The 18,482-nt window shown below is 37.3% G+C and overlaps 2 protein-coding genes across 6 annotated transcripts in view; one reads left to right on the top strand and one right to left on the bottom strand.

The window, feature by feature from the left end:
* Positions 1 to 17,542, top strand: part of LOC143215017 (dynein intermediate chain 3, ciliary-like) — a 23,603-nt gene extending 6,061 nt beyond the window's left edge. Inside the window, exons 6-15 of one of the 2 annotated variants that reach the window (XR_013010254.1) lie at positions 528 to 810; positions 1,580 to 1,876; positions 2,757 to 3,096; positions 11,286 to 11,992; positions 12,598 to 12,945; positions 13,029 to 13,236; positions 13,354 to 13,428; positions 14,245 to 14,840; positions 16,674 to 16,720; positions 16,815 to 17,542. Coding sequence is in view for 1 of the 2 variants with exons in the window: in XM_076436693.1 (XP_076292808.1) it covers positions 528 to 810; positions 1,580 to 1,876; positions 2,757 to 3,096; positions 11,286 to 11,902 (1,537 nt within the window). In the remaining variant the exon portion in view is untranslated. Of the gene's footprint in view, positions 1 to 527; positions 811 to 1,579; positions 1,877 to 2,756; positions 3,097 to 11,285; positions 12,028 to 12,597; positions 12,946 to 13,028; positions 13,237 to 13,353; positions 13,429 to 14,244; positions 14,841 to 16,673; positions 16,721 to 16,814 lie in introns of those variants that run through there. The other variant, XM_076436693.1, reaches the window with a different exon arrangement.
* The window catches only part of LOC143215015 (furin-like protease 1), a 549,701-nt gene that overhangs the window by 119,138 nt on the left and 412,081 nt on the right, over positions 1 to 18,482 (bottom strand). The gene's annotated exons all lie outside the window — the stretch shown is intronic.

Consider the following 18,482-nt stretch of genomic DNA (forward strand, 5'->3'; position numbering starts at 1 on the left):
AGCTATTAATTTCTGGCAATGTACGTGTCCTAAAAGATCCACAATCTGCTAATTATACATGATAAGAAATCAATCAAGTACTCCATTATATAAAATGAGAATTTAATCTGATGAAATTACCGATATAGAAAATAATATTCTATAATATAATATAATAATATTCTCACAATCTAATAATACAAACTAGGGTTAAACAAGAGCTATCCGAATGAAAGAATTATGGACGAGAGAAATTCTTTCCAACATTGCAAATTATTTTTACCTGTCATGTATGCATAAGTTATAAGTAGACTGCGGATTTTATGCAGTTACGAGAAAAATGGATACATATAATTTCAAGCAGTGGACATGTTAAAAACATTTAAGGACATCAATGTATTAGTTTCAGCTTAATAGGATAATTAAAAGGAGAATACAATTTTTATTTGGCTCCTGTGTCATGCAATCAACGCAAACATTTTTTATTTTGCATAAAAATCCGCAGTTAGTTATAAGAAACGATTGATGAATTTGAATATTTTGAGCAGCCTGCAGAACGAAAGTTTAACTGGCGGCTGTTGGAGCAAATCTAGGGGCTCGATATTTTACACCACGAAGAAAAATGGTCTGGTGGAAGCGTTCGATATTCTGTCGGGTATGCAGAAGCCATTGACGTCGATTCACGTCTGCAGTGATAGCTTGACCGCTATCAGCACTCACGAAGATGGTGAATTAATCGCAGTTGGAAGCTCGAAGGGTACGGTGTACGTTTTGGAGTGTCTGGAGGGTCTCACCACGTTTAGCAGGGAAGATAAATCTCGTTTAAGTTATGTAAGTTACATTCAATTATGAATATAGAAATTCACACATTAAAATTGCAAGAAAAGTCACGAATCATTTGTTTTTCTATTCTTTATTTGTTTTTTGTTTTATAATCTTGTTTTTTCCCGTTTTGCTATTATTGTGCGACTCGAAGTCTCACAGAACAAAATTAGAGATCTCTTCTTTTCTTTCTCTTAAGAAAATAAAAAACTTTGCTCTCGTTCACTGATACAACAAAACTGTACGTCCTAGAAAAATGTTACTCGCCTCATTTAGGTTATTAATAGAAAATTCTTCGTTTCCATTCGAGTCTTCTAAATTAATACTGCTCAAAATATTGCGAAAGATCAAAAAGGAAATGCAATAAATTTAGATAATTTGCGTCGTTGCAAAAATGAGTAAAAATACATACATTTTGTGTTTCGTAGTCGCTAGCAAAATGCTCAATTTTTGCAAAAATGGTAGAAGTATTATCTTCGGATCTTTTCTGCAACACTTTTAAGCTTCTGTGGATTAGATTGTTTCTTTTCTTTTCCGAGAGTAAACGGCTCCCGTGGTTCCCAATACTTCTCGAGTGGCGGTCTTAACGACTCGATAATCGAACAGCATGAAAAAGTAATGCCTCCGCGCGGAAGTTCTCTCGTATCGCGAGATTAGTTTCGCCGGCGAAAAATTGAATCGGTGGACTTCAAAGTCGAGGCATCCCGAGCATTCTCCGGGAAATCGATTCTCGGCCGAGCTGTCAGAATGTTCAAGATCGTGTTTACGTTCTTCCCAGTATTTGGAGGGGAGCAGCAGATTCGAGAAGGTGTTGGACAGCCGGCTGAGGGAACTGCGGTTGCTCTATAGTTCTACCGAGGAGGAGCTCGAACCAAAGCCAAAAGCAAAGATCAAAGTGAAAGACGAATCGAAAGGAAAGAAAAAGAGAGATGATGCGAAGAAGAAACACAAGGAGGACAAGAAGCTGAAGGAAGACAAGAAGCTGAAGAGGGTCAAGTCACGACGGAAAGAGTCCTTCTTCGTGGACGCTGAGCTTTCCGCTGTGCAGAAACGTTATTTTGAAATTGTGGAACAGGTAAATTCGAAATTACAATTACCGTAAAAATTGTATTGACTGTCGTTGCTTCAATCTAACCCACGCACAGCGGGCTGTTTGGCCGGAAAAGTCGGAAAAAAGTCGATTTCAAAATTTTGCGCGTCGTAAAATTTTTGCTGTCCGACGTAGTTAAAGGTCTGAAGAATGAGACATTCATTCGTCTACAGTCTACATGAATGTTATCTCCTTCAAAATAGAGTCTACATTAGGTATTACACACTTATTACACGCTTCTTTCGGGTAAACTTCATTTTACCGGACTGAAAATTTGTGCCTTTCTCCTATAAATTATGATGTATTTGGTACGTAAACCAGTAGATTTGTACTTGGGGCGGATCGAAGCTTCGATCTGCAGTCGCCAAGGGTACAAATCTACTGAATTACATACCAAATACATCATAATTTATAGGGGAAAGGCACAAATTTTGAGTCCGGTAAAGTAAAGAGCAGCCCATCTTTTTCAATCTCCGAAACACGTCTGGAACTCGATCTTTGGGATAGCTTTTAGGTAGTCTTTATTTTTGGGAACAAAAAAGGGTCACACGAGGCCATGTCAGGTGAATAGGAGGTTGGGGCATCATTACAGGGCTGGTTCTGGCCAAAAAAATCACGGACAAGCAATGAGGTGTGAGCAGGTGCAAAATCCATGAATTGTTTCGGCACAAACGTCTGATCGTACCAGAACACATGTAACCTTCTCGAAAGTTGACAATAAACTAAACATCTAATACGACAACCAATGTACAGACACTTTTCAAACATGTTTACCAACACAACACAGAAAAAATGGCGTGATTCGGACTAATACAAAACCGACGATCATTCTACCGGTACAAACGCGACTGACTTTTTCGAGCAGGAAGCCGCGAAAATGGAGGATATCGACTCAGTGGACAGGACGGCGGTTCAATCATTGCTGGAATTGCGAGTGGTGACGAAATCGGAAGACCAGCCCAAGGAGACCGAGAAAGAGGAACTGACGAGAGAACGGAGTGGGAGGGCCATCAGGATCAGAAAGCCGCCGCTGAAGCGACTGAAGAGAAGCAGTTTGGCGGTTGACGAATCGTTACTGGAGATGGAACCCATCATGACCGTCGATCAAGCCGCGGAGAGGGCCAGAGGGGCGAGACGTCGCTCGATCTTGAAGACTTGCCCGATGGAAGTCTGCAAGCCGGAAATTTGTTGCAAGGACGTAATGGGTAAGTCTGTTTCTGGTCGAAAGTTGCGGAAAATCGCATTTTATTCGATGAAATGCAATTTCCTTTCCGTGCCTGTTTCCGTCATCTTTCTTCCTTTTTCCCTTCCCTCGCGTTTCGAGCCGCGACGCCCTTCGACGCGAGATCTTTATTCCGCGCGGGGAATCGGAAGCAGCTTGAACCTCTTCAGAGCCAACGACTTACAGTGCTGGTCATATACAGTAGTCCTCACTTAACCTTCTCTCTGTGTACTGCTATACTAATGTTAACCGTATACAGAGGGGTAATTGGACCCCATGCATTTTTAGAGCAAAATGGAAGAAAAAATTTGTTCGCATAAGTATTTGTGGAATTTCATTGCTTTTTAAAAGATAAGTATATAATATTCTTGATGATTTTTCAGCGCACTGGTTCGATCAAGTATTGTAAAATAAACACTATTTGCAAATTTTCACAAAATCTCTATTTCAACGTTTCGATCTTCTTTTAGATCATTTTCAAGAAATCTTTAAAGAATTGCGTCTGTAAAGTAATAATTGATGCAAAATTTAAAATTAATGTGGATTTATACCATACCATCGTATGGCATATTCATTGCGTAGTACTTTGCCATAGCATCAATACGTGTTTCATTAAAATTCATAATATGAAATATTACTTTATATTGCACTAAGCAAGTAAGTAGCATTTATCCCACGTAGTTTAAAATCCACATTAATTTTAAATTTTGCATCAATTATTACTTTACAGGCGCAATTCTTTAAAGATTTCTTGAAAATGATCTAAAAGAAGATCGAAAGGTTGAAATAGAGATTTTGTGAAAATTTACAAATAGTGTTTATTTTACAATACTTGATCGAACCAGTGCGCTGAAATCACCAAGAATATCGTTTTTAACAACAATATACGATCGACACTTGTGTCCTTAGTCACTTATTAGTACCTTACTCACTTATTTCCTTAGAAACAGTTATAAGTATATGTATAATACTCAGAAAACTTGAAACATCACAGACAGCATTCCTAGATCATTTTTGTTAATCTTCCATTTGTCAACTTTCTTGGGGTGCGTTTGCACCCCACAGAGAAGGTTAAATTTGCGACATCTGTTACGCTTAAATCTGTACGACCTATCTTTACTCTTGCCTTGCCACTTAGTGCCTCGAGCTTGGCGGAGCCTTATCTCGATAGATAAGGAAGGATAATAAAATTGTACCGCGAGCGTAATGCAAAAACTTCAAATTCAATATTATTTGACTTGATCTTTTTAATACAGTATCAGTGGATTGTTGAGTTTCTTCCGATTAAAATAAGTCCAAACATGACGTTAATCGGACTAGTTTTATAGATTTAGTTTAATTAACATAATTAATATCAAGTCTGTAAAAGTAGACTGATTTACGTCATGTTTGGCCTCATTTTAATTGGCAAAACCTCAACAATCCATCGGATGCACATTTGGAAAGGTAAGACAAACATTATTCAATTTGAAATTTTCTTTGACGACTTCTGCATGATATATTAGGCGCCATTTCGAACAATTAATATTTTGGATAGATAAAAATGATTTAATGACACGTGCGCTATGCTTCGGATCGTTATTGCCTTGATAAATCCAATCATTTTCAATGCACCTCTCTGCATGTGGCAGCAATATCTCTTTTATTATATTTAAATCAAAATGACGGTCCACGATTTCCTGTATTCAATGAATCGTGGCAAACAATTAATCGCACGCACTTTAAATCAGAATGACCTTTTTTATAAATAAACCAAACGCCTTCAATACTACATAGAACTCCTATAAAAAATTCAGAACAATTGTTTCAATAATGTCTAACTACTGAGTTCTTATAAAACTGCTATCTCTAAACCTTCAATATGAAGTATGCATTTTTCCAATTTTTTTAAACATGTTCGCATAATCCGAAAAGACTGAAAAAGATAGACATTAATTGTCACGATGAGTGACAATAAACGTGATTCTCTGAAAACTTTAATATAAAATCTGCAATTTTATGCTTCCGGAATTTCAAGAAATCGATTTTGCAACCAAAAATTCTGAAATAATTCACTGTCATGTGTGCTATTAGGTAGAATTTACATTAATTTTTTCGTAATTCTTTGTTGAGCAAGAACAGAAGAAATAGAGTTTTGTATGTAGAGTCATAATTATATCGTGCTCACCCTGTGTGGTAGGAGTATCAATTTGAAACTTGTCACAGAGAATATTCTTTGGAAACCCTATCGAATGGTGTAATCAAAAATCAATTTGGTTTATGGCACTTTTCCCCATCTTATCCGGCTGTATGAGCCTTCTTTCGAAGTTTCGTTAGGATCTTCCCCACAGGAAATAAGAGAAGGTCCGCGATGTAGTTCCGGCCTTGTGCAGAAATTAAAAATTGAGAATCTTAGTGGAAGATGGATTACGAATGCTGATGGTCTTGTACATTATAGAAGTTTCTTTGTTACCGAAGTAGTCCAACCTTTTTGAATTGCTGAACGGTTCGACACATTGCACAATCTTCGAAACTGAAAGATCGTGCAGAATGCAGTTTAAAGCGGATGCATTTTTATAGAAACTTTCTTAATTAGGTGAAGAAAGTAATTTCTCTGTTGGTTATGTTTAATTACTTGATTTGATTACCAAATTGAATATATTATATTATTAGTGGGTAGACTAATATTCATATACTGCTGTAAGTATTATTTGATGTAATGGGAAAATTTCGAATTTTTAAGTTATCATTAGACAGCGGATTCTGTGCATTTATGTCAAAAATGAGTAGGTGTAATTTAAAAAGTAGAAAAATGTTACTTTCAACTTACTATACATATTGAGAAAGAAAATAAATTTCTATTTCGCTCCAGTTTGATGCAATTCAGGTAGAAAATATTTATTCTGCATAAAGATCCGCTGTCTACTTATCATGCATAAGAAACGGGAAGCAAATTTTCATGATAAGTCAGTCACAAAGACCAAATTTAAATTATTCGAGATAAAAAATGAAGGTTATGAACATTTTATACACTTGTAATTAACTATTTCAAAATTGAATAGATTCTTAAAAAATGACACTATTTAAATATTTGTTTACAAGAAAATACACACTATAGATGTATTAAATTAAGATATATCAAATTTATTAATACGATAACGATGGCAATTACAATAAGAAATTTTGTGCATTTTTATAAACATGCTCTGTATTCTCAAAATTTTGTAATAATTATTTATAGATATATGCTGAAGTAAATGTAAAGAACACATACTACTTTCACAAAGTTAACAACAACTTCCTACTATTTTAAGTATTTAATTTGAAATTTAATTCAAAGGACAGTTTCTTGACTCCTACTTTATTTCAAACAATTTTGTCTACTAATTATATTAAAGATAGCTCTCAAACTTCGTTGTAATTTATATTTGTTTCTAACTAAAAATACGACTTAAATAAATAGAGGAAGAATCAAATATATAAATCACGTTCCATTTACATTTTCAAGGGTTAATCACAAAGTGCATAGAATGTGGAAAATCGTGTTCCCTTCTAAGTCAAACAGATTAAATGAGGATCGAATCGCGATAGATCGATTTGGCGTGCAGGAAAAAGACTCTTTACTTCACCGGAGTCAAAATTTGTGCCTTTCTCCTATAAATTATGGTGTATTTGGTATGTAATCTAGTAGATTTGTACTCAGGGCGGCTGCAGATCGAAGTTTCGATCCTGTAGGATCAATCGTTCAGGAGTTATGCTTGCTTAAAGTTGAGCATTTTTCAGTGTTTTTGACAGGTAAGGGCGCCGCCATATTTGTTTGTAGTGACGACCGCGAGCCGCTTACCCCGACCTAATCACCAACCAACTGATTAATTATTGTGCTTGGTAAGCGGTTCGCGATCGTCACTACAAACCAATATGGCGGCGCTCTTACCTGTCAAAAACACTGCAGATTGCTCATCTTTAAGCAAGCATAACTCCTGAACCATTGCTCCTACAGGATCGAGACTTCGATCTACAGCCGCTCCGGGTACAAATCTACTGGATAAAGTCATTATGGAAAGAAGCGTACTCGATATGACCTATAGAAGCGAGTGGTTCTCACAAGTTTAAGTGAAGTCTCTTCGAGGCGAAATAAGAGAGGTGCAGAGCTACTCACGGAAAGTCGGGAATAAAACAGGAACACTTGAAATGTCACTCGAGCTCGCATATATAGCTTCTTTGCTATTCAATAATTTCCGCGGAATTTCGAAAAGAGGTTCCACGTTGAAGGAGACGACTGGATACGAATGTAGGTTACAAACCTTGTACCGTGATCCTTGGCCTTTATTCTATCCCGTATCGATCGTCCAGGGATCTGTGCCAGTGTTCCTCGAACTTAATGCCGAATTTATCGTCCCCAGTGCTCGCAATTGCTTCCCTATCGTTGTTCACAAACGATTCCCCGAAATTCACTTGAAAACATCAACTTGACTGAATCGATCGACTTATCAGGCACCATTATTCCCACATTCCCTTCAAATTAAAATCTCAAAATAAGCTTATTAACAGATTGCGAAAATAACCTAGCGAAAACTTTAAAAAGAACCCATGAATCATAATCTTCACTCGATGAAACTTCGCTTCAGTTTGATTTATCGGTGCCGTTCATGAGGAAAATTAAATTCTGCTCACATGGGAAATCTGGTGAGAGATATATGTATAACGATTTTAAGGCGCGTTTAATGTTTTTACATTTTGTTTGCAGAAAATGCTTGACATTTCTGGTATTTTATTTCTGGCATTCATCATGTGTTTGAAATACATAAATCATTTCAATAAAGTCTCTAATGAAAACCATCTGTGACAAGTTTCAAATAAAAAGAAACAGGGACCAGAAATGACAGTTATTCTATTTTCTACGATAAAAATCATTAATAAAAAGTTGATAATTATTGAAGATAATCTACACAAAACATAAGGAAAAAATTCGAAAAACAAGGTGATTAAAAAATATTGATACCTTTTGGTTACAAGTTACAGTTATTAGTATCAAAAAATTGGGTACTCCACGATAACTGTTACACATGAAGAAAAATTGTTTCGGTTGCTCAAAGTAGTTATCGATGAGAGAAGTTCATTTTGATCACTCGTAATTGTTATGAACGACCGAAATAAACTTCTCCCATTGATAAATGTTATGAGGGATCGAAATAAATTTCTCTCCACGATAACATTTACCAAGAAGAGAAAAAATCTTCGGTTACATATAATACTTATTTGTAACCAATACGATTTTGGTCGATGAAATACTTGTTATTCCATGACTTTTTTTCTTTTTGGTTATAACAGTTGGTTCCTGGTAGAAAATTCCATAGGATAAGCAGGTTTTAATTAATTATCTTCCATGTCCTTTGTTCTACTTGACAAAAAATTACGAAAAAATTCATGAACATTCTACCTAATAGCACACACGACAGTGAATTATTTCAGAATTTTTGGTTGCAAAATCGATTTTTAAAAATGCCCGAATCTTAAAATTGCTGCTTTCGTATAAAAAATATTTCTCATAAAAGTTTTTGAGATACAAATTTTATATAAATTCAGTACTCATTGTCAAATCTTTTTACGAAGTGCATCGTAGTTAATTAAATAAAAACTCGATTTTCTTTCGATGTTTCTTTACTTTTCTGTGTGTAGGATATTATGCAATATAATATAATAATATATAAATTTTGGAATTCACGTTTTGTGTGGAGCGGGCGAGTAAATGTGCGGTTGCAAAAAGCTTTGCAGCCTACTTGCTAAGCATCGATGTGCCACTTTGAAAATCAGTATGAAGTTATAGGAGGATGAGTTGAAACGCGGAACAAAATGGTGAAACAGGATAATTTATAGAGTTGGATCGGTCCGAGGCAAAGTTTGACCCGCACGCGCTGAATTTATTTCCATATCGGCGACGGGAAACGTCGCAAAAGCGATTTCTGCATTCTAATCACGCGAAGTAGGAGTGGATCTGGAGATCGAAGGCACATTGTTCGAGTACCCGGAAACTCTTTTCTTCCCCGTTCTCTGTGCCCGCCTCTTCAGAAACGTGAAATCTCAGCCGCAACCTAACGTCACTGCCTTACCCTCTCCTCCTTCTTTCCGTTTTATTTTTCGCCGCGAATTAATTCGAGATTATGTAAATGGGATATCGGGAAGGAGCCGGGAATTGTAAGGAACAGTTGAGAGCGGTCGAGTGAGTTTCACGATTACAAATTAGAACGGAATTCATTAGTGTCAGGGCCGTAGAAAGATCGCGTGCAACGAATTATTTTGTTTCGCCTCTGCCAGGAACCCCGGTAAGGCCATTACTACATTAAATCTCTTAATTAACTCGATGAATAGCTTCTTTGCGAAATTAACGAGTGTTACAACTCGTTTAACAGCTTCTGGAGGAGTGTACCTAACTTCGAGTCTTTCACCGCCCCTGAAATTGACAGAATAATTTCGTCGAAAATAATCGTTTCTGTTATTAGGTGTTGAAATTCATTTCGTAACTGTTACTGAATCGTTCGCGAACCTATTGCGGACTTAATAACATTCTGGCAGGTTTAAAATTATGATATGGTAATAAATACAACATATATGAGGCACCGCATAATTTGGCAGACAGTGTCGACACAATATAAATTGCATTTTTATTCGACATTATAAAATTTCCGATACTTCATTTCCCTTTTTAAATACGTATTTTTGTATAATACAACAATTTTTTATTTTGCTGCAGTAATATTACTCATTTTAATAAATGCAATTAACTATTTATCAATATGTTTTACATTGAAATTTAAAATGCAGGATCTGCTTTGTTTCTGCTTCTATCCAAAACCAGAGCCAGATATCTGAATTGTAGTATATTTTGTCAAAAATCAACAAATTAATCAAAATCGTACCAAACTCTATTGGCTATCGTGTCAATGTTTGCTGCCAATTTGCTGTACCAATTATGCTGCATCCAAATTATTCACATTGTCACCACTTCGAATACCTGCTTGAATCTGGTAAATTGCTAAATTATTAACGTATTACGTCTACCCTGGCAGTGAAATTGGATTCGCTTGCTCCACTCATAAAAAAGTTATTCTGATTTAAAGTGTGTGCCATCACTTATTAGACTGTCTGTATACGAACCCTTAACCAAGCCTCTATTATACAAACTATGTACAACCCAGCTTACTATATTAGTTATTAGTAGACAGCGGATCTAATGTGCAAAATAAAAATTTTACTTGAATTGCAACAAGTCGGAGTTACATAGAAATTTATTTTCTCTGTCTTAATACGTTCAATAAGTTGAAAATAATATACATAAGAGAGTATTTTGAAGTTCGTCTAAAGTCTTGCAATGTTTTAAATTACACTTACTGATTTCATAAATGCATAAAATCCGCTGTCTGATTATAAGAACACGTATTCTGAAGTCCGTAGAACATGTATGGCTAACCTTTATGTACCGATTCCGACAAAGGAGAACCTTTATGTTCACAATCTTTATGTACGAAAACAGCAAACTTCTATTTCGAACTCCGAACGGCTTTCCAGCCCGACGCGTTTGGATAAACATAGTTCTGCTGTAGTTCGAGAGGGACACAGTTTACACCCGACAGCCTCGACATTAGAAAAAGAATTGTAGAAAAAGAAATGGGTACTATGCGTCCAACGAAAGATGGCAGAGATGGATCTTGCGCTTAGGTTCTGGCGGGAAATGTCGACATAGTAAGCAAACATGCTCGATTTTGGACAATATCCAATCTATGCCAGCAGAACAACATGCCTCTGCGTTCAAATAAGTATCGCTTTATGCTGGCAGGGTGTGCTGTCGAAAATTGAGCAGATTCCGATCATCCTCAGCTTCGAGCGCGTTCTGACAGCATAACGCTCGCCATCTGCTGGCATCGTACGATTGCAGGCTGTGCTCGATGTCTACTCGAGGCAGGCCTGGCTGACTGGGCACATCGTTCTATTGCAGTCACACTCAATATGCTCGTTTGCTGTCTTCGTTGAACGATTCGGCCAATCGCGGAGGACGTGTAACGCGAAGTAGGGATACCACGTGGTACCTACAAGTTTCTCTGTGCCATCTTTCGTTGGACGCATAGTACCTATGTCAACTGGTAAAGCTGTTAGCTCACATTGCCGCAACTACAGTCGCACCTTTGCACATTTCAGCGAAACGGAGATCCCCAAGTACGCGTAAAAGGTATCCGTCGGAGGATCTACAACCTCCGAAGATGCTGACTCCACTGGTGGTTGAGAGCAAAAGCTATCAAACGCTGGCCGATTACGTGGAACAAATCGAACAGCCTACCCGGGAGATACGAAGGAATATCTTGAAACAGAGGAATTACCCGCCGAACATTCTGAAACACGAGCTTGCGTTAGCGAAGGCGGCTGTTCATATTTGGCAAAATGAGATCCTGGCCGGCAAGCTCAGCTTCCGAACGGTAGAGCGGAAACTGGAGGAAGACCTGCAGAAGACGGTTGACGATCTGGATAAATTGGGGGATAAACCAGAGTCATTGGACGCAGTCACTGACCCATCAAAGACGACGGTTCGAACTGTATCTGCGAGATCATACCACATGCGGACAGGTACCCGCAGGAGAAAGTCGAAGATTACGCTGGAGGACCCGGCAGAGGTGGCCGAGCGAGAGAAGCAGGAACGATGGAAGGAACTGAAGAAGAAGGTGAAAGAGTTCGAGGCAAACCTAGGAGCGAGGTGGACGTATCCTAGAATATCCGCTGCTCGAAGGTTATCGGAAAATGCAGATGTATCCCGGACATAATTCAGTAAAGGAAATCGAAAATTCGAAGCTGGAACTGTCGCTGAAGCATGGTACTCCGATTCTAGCGACCGGGATTTTTGGATTCTGTAGGTATGTTTTAGACATTTCGGTTCTTTTGGATGATGCGAACAATTCAGACGTTCAATGCAAAAATTATGCAAATTGAAGTAGTGAATTAAGTAAGAGTTCTATAAGACAAAAGAATATCAAAATTACGCAAGTGACGTGTGCGTGACGATTGCATCCTTGATGTATGCTTAACTGTCCAAATGTTATCCCCGCCACTGGAGGGTTGAAGTTGTTGGAAAGAAGTTGTTTTTACCAACACATTTTATTAAAAAATTTGTTGTGTTTCCACCATTTACGTTATACTGGATGTACTGGATTATACGCTGTACAGAATATGCAAGAGCATACAAGTGGAATAGACTAGAATATACCTGAATATACTGGTACATGCTAGAATGTACATACAGTATTAAACTCAATTTCTAAGGACATGAATTTTAAATATAAAAAGTTGAGCATCAATCAAGTGCGTCGACAGTAAGATTCAACATAATTATAAAAAAGAAGTAAATCGCGTTGACTTTTGAATGGTACAATCCGACGTCAACCGAGTCCAATTGAATTTCTAAAACATGAACGTAAATCATCTGAGCGTAGACTAAAGCTGAATGTCGTCGTCCCAACAGCCTATTATCTTGTCCGGAGCGTTTCGACGGAGTCTCCGAATACTATCGCGAAGTTATCCGTGGAACTCGAAGTATTCGGAGTATCTACGGAAAGAATCAAGTTCAACGGAGCTGATAGTCCATCAGGGAGCCGAATATATCCAAGAATGAGCTATCCAATTTTCGAAGAGTCTTCCAGGAGGTGATTCGGGCTCGAGTGTGTCGGAATACGTCGTCGAGGGCCAGAGAAGAGCCAATGGTTAACTAGGATACAGTAACAAACCGAAAGCCCAGAGCGTATATTTGTCTTCGCAGCAGTTCCAACAGAGCGGAGGGTTTCGAGATGGCCGGATCTGAATGAGCCACTCGGTGGGTAAACCACCAATTATTTAATCGATCTCTCTCTATTGCCGCGGAACAAGAATCATCGAGATTCAGCGCAGCTTTTTTAGGAGGGGGGGCAGGGAGGACTACGTGGGTTTCCTCAGGCATTCGAGATATTCCGCGAAGGTCGGGGAATCGCGGGGGAAGACAAACAATCTCGTGGAAAAGTTCCGCGAGCAGAAGAAACCCGAGGAAGCTCGGTCAAGACTCTCCTATCGTTTGCTCGGCGATATTACGCATTCGAGATACGGAACCGTCGAGATCGCAGAAATACTGGTAAATTGGTAATAGAGATAAATGGTAAACCCATGCGACATCGATGCCACACACGATTTCGTGGATCTTTGAAAAATTACCGTTGTATGCATGTTTTCAGTAATTATTAACCATTAGGGTGCTGATATTCCGCGGTGACTTCACACGAGGGAATCTTCGCTTGAGGGGAAGAGTAACGTTTTGTAGTGCAAGGTAATGGTCCCACTTTTAAACAATTTTAATTAACACGCGACTTACCGGAAACCTTTAGCACGATTCTATGTTCTATCAGAAAATCTTCTTTGGAAAAATAATCCCGAGATAAATAATTGAAATACTTGAGGATGGTTCATCACTAGACAGCGGATCTCTATGCAAAATAAAAATTTTCTACCTGAATTGCAACATACCAAGAGTGACATAGAAATTAATTTTTTCTCTCAACCCTTTGCACTCTTTTGTCGAGTGTTACTCGACAGCACAGAAAGAAAAATGTAAATGAAACGGGTTTTTATATGTATTTGGTTCTTCCTTTATGTATTTAATTTCTTACTTTTAGTTAAAGACAAATATAAGTTCCACAAATATAAATTACAACAAAATTTGGGAGAGGTATATCTAATATAATTAGTAAACAAAATTGTTCAAAATAAGTAGCAGTTAAATATTAGGGAGTTGTTTGCAATAAAATTGAAAAATAATTCGGAATGCAAAGGGTTAATATGTTCAATAGGTTGAAAATAATACAAAAGTATTTTTAAATTCGTCTAATGTATTTAACACTATTGTGTCACATTTCTTACTTTATAATCATTGAAGTTGCAAGGATATATAATTCTAATAGGAATTATATTAAATGAATTTCTTCATTCAAGCTCGAATAAATTCAGTGTTGTCATTTTTAAAAAACAATGTTCGTGTTAATGTTTTAAGCTACACCCTTCTCATTTTTGTCATTAACTGTGTAAAATCCGCTGTATACGTGTAACTTTTTATTGAAACATTATTAAATATTATTAATAATTACAGAGATATTCGAGGGAATCGCTTGAAATTGGGCAGCCTGTACATGTAGCCTAGTCAGCAGTTCTGCCAGTCGACTTTCCGTAAAAGTTGGTCGCTGTCGGCGTGGTAGCCGCGGATATTCGTCCGTCATCCTCCCTCTCGCGTAGACAGCATGAAATTCTGCTTAAAAACAGGTGGTTCGTACGCGGACGACGAGCACCGACGAGGAATTTATAGGACAAAAGAAGGGAACACGCGCGCGCGCGCACTCTCCTGAGAAAGTGCAAGAGTACGAGAGGAGAGGAAGCTGCGAAAATGTTCCAAGTTTACCGCTGTTCTTGTCCTTCAAGACTTCGACGGCCCTCTCGCAGCTTTCCATTTATTGCCGGAGTTTAAGCGGCCGGCTCTTGCCAACTTGCGCGGACATTATGCCGGAAAACATGGAAGATAATCCGACTGGAATTTAACTGGATGGATGACGAACTTGTGACGAGCGCCACGGAAACTTTTTGCCGTTCCTGTGTTCGCAGGAACGCCGCACCGTTTCGTGGTCGCGTCGCGTCGCCTGGAATAAAATACCGTCGACTTCTTAACGACCCTGCCCATTGTGGGAAACACCGGTAATTTTCTGAATTTTTTTTAGGGGAACTGTTGAACATACGAACGGCAAACTTCGTAGACTTATTAATGCGTGTTTCGAGAGTGTGCTGTAGTTTTTTTCGAGCAGAAACATTGATTTAGTCAGAAGTTAGAAAAGTTTTAATGAGGCACCTTGAAAATGTTCTCCTGTGATTTAATAGCGCTGCTATGGTCGCGCAAAACCAAAATACTAAAACAATTCGTGGGCTATACGAGTGTATGCACCAGAGTTGGGCATTAATCGATTAAAATTTTAATCATGATTGATTGAATAATGAGTACGATTAAAAGAAAAAATCATCGAAAAATCGGAGACTGATTCAATCGATTGATGAAGATAATCGTCAATCGTTGATTAAAAGAAGAAATAATCAAAAAATTGGCGATTGATTCAATCGATTGATGAAGTTAATCGTCAATCGTTGATTAAAAGAAGAAATAATCGAAAAATCGGAGACTGATTCAATCGATTGATGAAGTTAATCGCCATACGGTCTATCCATAAATTGTAATAAGGAGGGAGATAGAGACAGAGAGCGGAGATGGAGAATTGACAGGAATATATCTCAACAAACACTCAGTTTAAATTTTTTAGTATTCATACAGTTTTGATTCCGTATTTCATTTCGAAGTTTCAGCAGTTAATCATTAATCAATTATCCGATTGACGATTACAATGGAAAGGAATGTAATCGTTAATCGCAATTAACGGCCTAAAGTAAAAATTTGACCGTTATTCCCAATTAACGATTAATAAGTATTTAATTGTTAACCGCAATTTTTTAATGACTAAACTAGGAGATTAATTGTTAATCGCGATTAACGATTGAAATAGAAATTTATTCGTCAATCGTTGATTATATTTTTACCCAACTCTGGTATCCACCATGCAAATTAAGACCAAGAGTAGTTATTATAAAATAACACAATTTACGTGTAGTTTGATTACAGTAGTATCTCCGTAACTGTCGCATCGTCGGGTCTGGCGAGCAACAGTTATAGTAAAGGAGCTACTGAAACTTTAGTCGCTTATCACACGAGTAATTATAGAGTAATTGTATCGTGTTTGCAGTCATTTTAATTGGAAGAACGAGACGAATACGATGGTAAAAGTTCATTAAAAAAATAAAAAATTAGAAAAGTTGGTTGGCTGGTTCGATCGTTGAGCGTGTTTAACGTTTGACTGTTTCCAAGGGGGTTAGTGGGGATGAAATTTTGACAGTGATGGTAGACACAGTTATGGTCTTCGTGCAAAAGATACACTTTTCTCAGTTTTGAAGCTAGAATCAAATATATATCCACTTTGTTCTAGTTCAGACACTAATGAGACACCGGCTGAATGTGTTTTACAAAATTTTCAGTAAATTGACAACATTAAATTAACAAAATTTGAGGCGCTTCATTAAAAAAACGTGGTAAAATTGCAAAACTGACTAGTAATCGGTTGAAAATGGAGACGTCCTTGAATGTCCTCGAAAAATTACGATGTCTCCACAAGGGGAATTAGTTTACGAATTTCCTCCTTTTATTACTACCATTTATTACTAGACTGCGAAACCTTATGCATTTATGAAAAAATTGGTTGGCCGAAATGTAAAACAGTAAAAGATTAGAAAAATTTAAGAACATTGTAATGTTGTTCTTAACGTGACAATATATATGTCATTAGGGAACAAAATCAATTTTTGTTTTACTTCTGCTTCCAATAATAATCAATGCAGAACATTTTTATTTTGCATACACATAGGCAGTATATTTATTACTTTGACGTGGAAGAACGTCATAGCATCCTCTGAAATCTGTAACTGTTACAGGAAAAATGGAGTATAAGTCGCCTAAGTTGACGAAGATATGTGGACAGGTAATAATATCGTACAATTTTTATCGCTATTTGAGACTACAACAAAGGTATCCATTTTAATCGTTTATTAACGAAGTAAACGTGCTTCGATTAGCGTTTAGACACAAATGGAATGCGAATACATTGTTCACTGCTTCTCGACGATATCCGAAGTGCCTATTAAGGATGATTATTCCCAGAACAAGGAGAATCGAAGCACTTAATGCCAAACACGGAACGGCCTTTAATACTAGAACGTCTTTACTCAATTGTACTCAGAATTGATTTTATTCCATAACTTTGCTGATAGTGTTTTTATAATTTGTAACTGTAATTGTACTCGGTTAATATTTTAAGATTTTAACGATTTACTGTAGCTTTTGATAAATAAGGGAACAAATTGTAATACTTTACTTTGTACTTTGTAATACTTTAGATAATAATGAATTCCATTTTCTGAGTATATATGTTTTGTTCACTGGTTCGAAACAACATCGATTTGAAGTTGTAGAAAGCAGAGAAAATTGTTCGAGACTATCTATCGTAACATATAACATTATTCACGAATGTCAAGTAACATTTTGTGATTATAATGAATAATTATGATTAGACTGCGGATTTTATGCGTTTATGACAAAAATGGGTACGTGCAATTTAAAGCAGCGAACGAATTAAGAAGATCTAAGGACATCTGTGTAATAATTTCAGCTTAATAAGACAATTAAAAGAAGAAAGAAATTTCTATTTGGCTCCTGTGTCTTGCAATCAATGCCTGCATTTTTTATTTTGCATAAAGATCCGCAGTCCTGTTATGATATTGAATATTTTTTTTATAACGCAAAAACTAATTATTTTAACAAAATCGTGTAAATATTGAAAATATAACAAATATTTACACAATATGTTGCTCGCATATTTACATTTCTCAATTTCATTTGCAAGTGTTTGACTTACAAGGGAAGTCGAACAGTAAGTTATGCCTAATGCAACCCTATGTTTTTCTCATGCTAGTTCTCGCATTAAAGGGGTGAAATCAGCCCTTGAAAAAATCTCAATATTTTCTTTTTGGTATTAGTGCGTCTACCAAACTGTGTGAAAACATTTTTTTGAAAACACAATCTCAAAAATCTGCCTGCATTCTGAAGGAGATGAATGCATAATTGTAGTGTAACAATTCCAAAGCAACGAAGTAGAAGTCAAAGGCTTGAAAAAATGTGCTTCACAATTTTTATCGCGTATATTGCTATTAACAATACTAAATGTACAATACATTTTATGTTAAAAGAGTACGTAAAAACCGTGTCAAATTGACACGAGGGACGGAGGGTTAACGTTCTTCCATAATGCAACTTACTGAGTGCCATAGTCCAATGACTGCCAGTTCAAACACGAGCAATTGTGTAACAACAAAGTAAAAAATTCCTCAACGAACGTTCGTTTAGTTACAACGACATACCCAATGCAATCTGCAGCACAATGTATCCATAAACATCGTCGCTCGTGTCTCGCAAGTGTTCCCGAAATCATGCGTGACTATCGCGGAGCGCGTTGATCTGGTCATAAATTAATTGTGACTGATCAGTTTCAATCAGTTAATCGGTCAGTGAAAAGGGAATCGTTATTCGGTACAACGCTTCCGGGTTCGCGGGGGCGTATTCGGCACGCGATAGAGCTGTATCCTGTTGCAAATAACTCGAGACTAACACGAGTTCGGTGTAAAACCAAAATTCGGTCCGAGTTCGACCTTCCATTCCGGTTCCAATTTGCGCCGGCTTATCGGGCC

The sequence above is a fragment of the Lasioglossum baleicum genome, chromosome 13 (genome assembly GCF_051020765.1).
Source record: "Lasioglossum baleicum chromosome 13, iyLasBale1, whole genome shotgun sequence".
Classification (NCBI taxonomy): Eukaryota; Metazoa; Arthropoda; class Insecta; order Hymenoptera; family Halictidae; genus Lasioglossum; species Lasioglossum baleicum.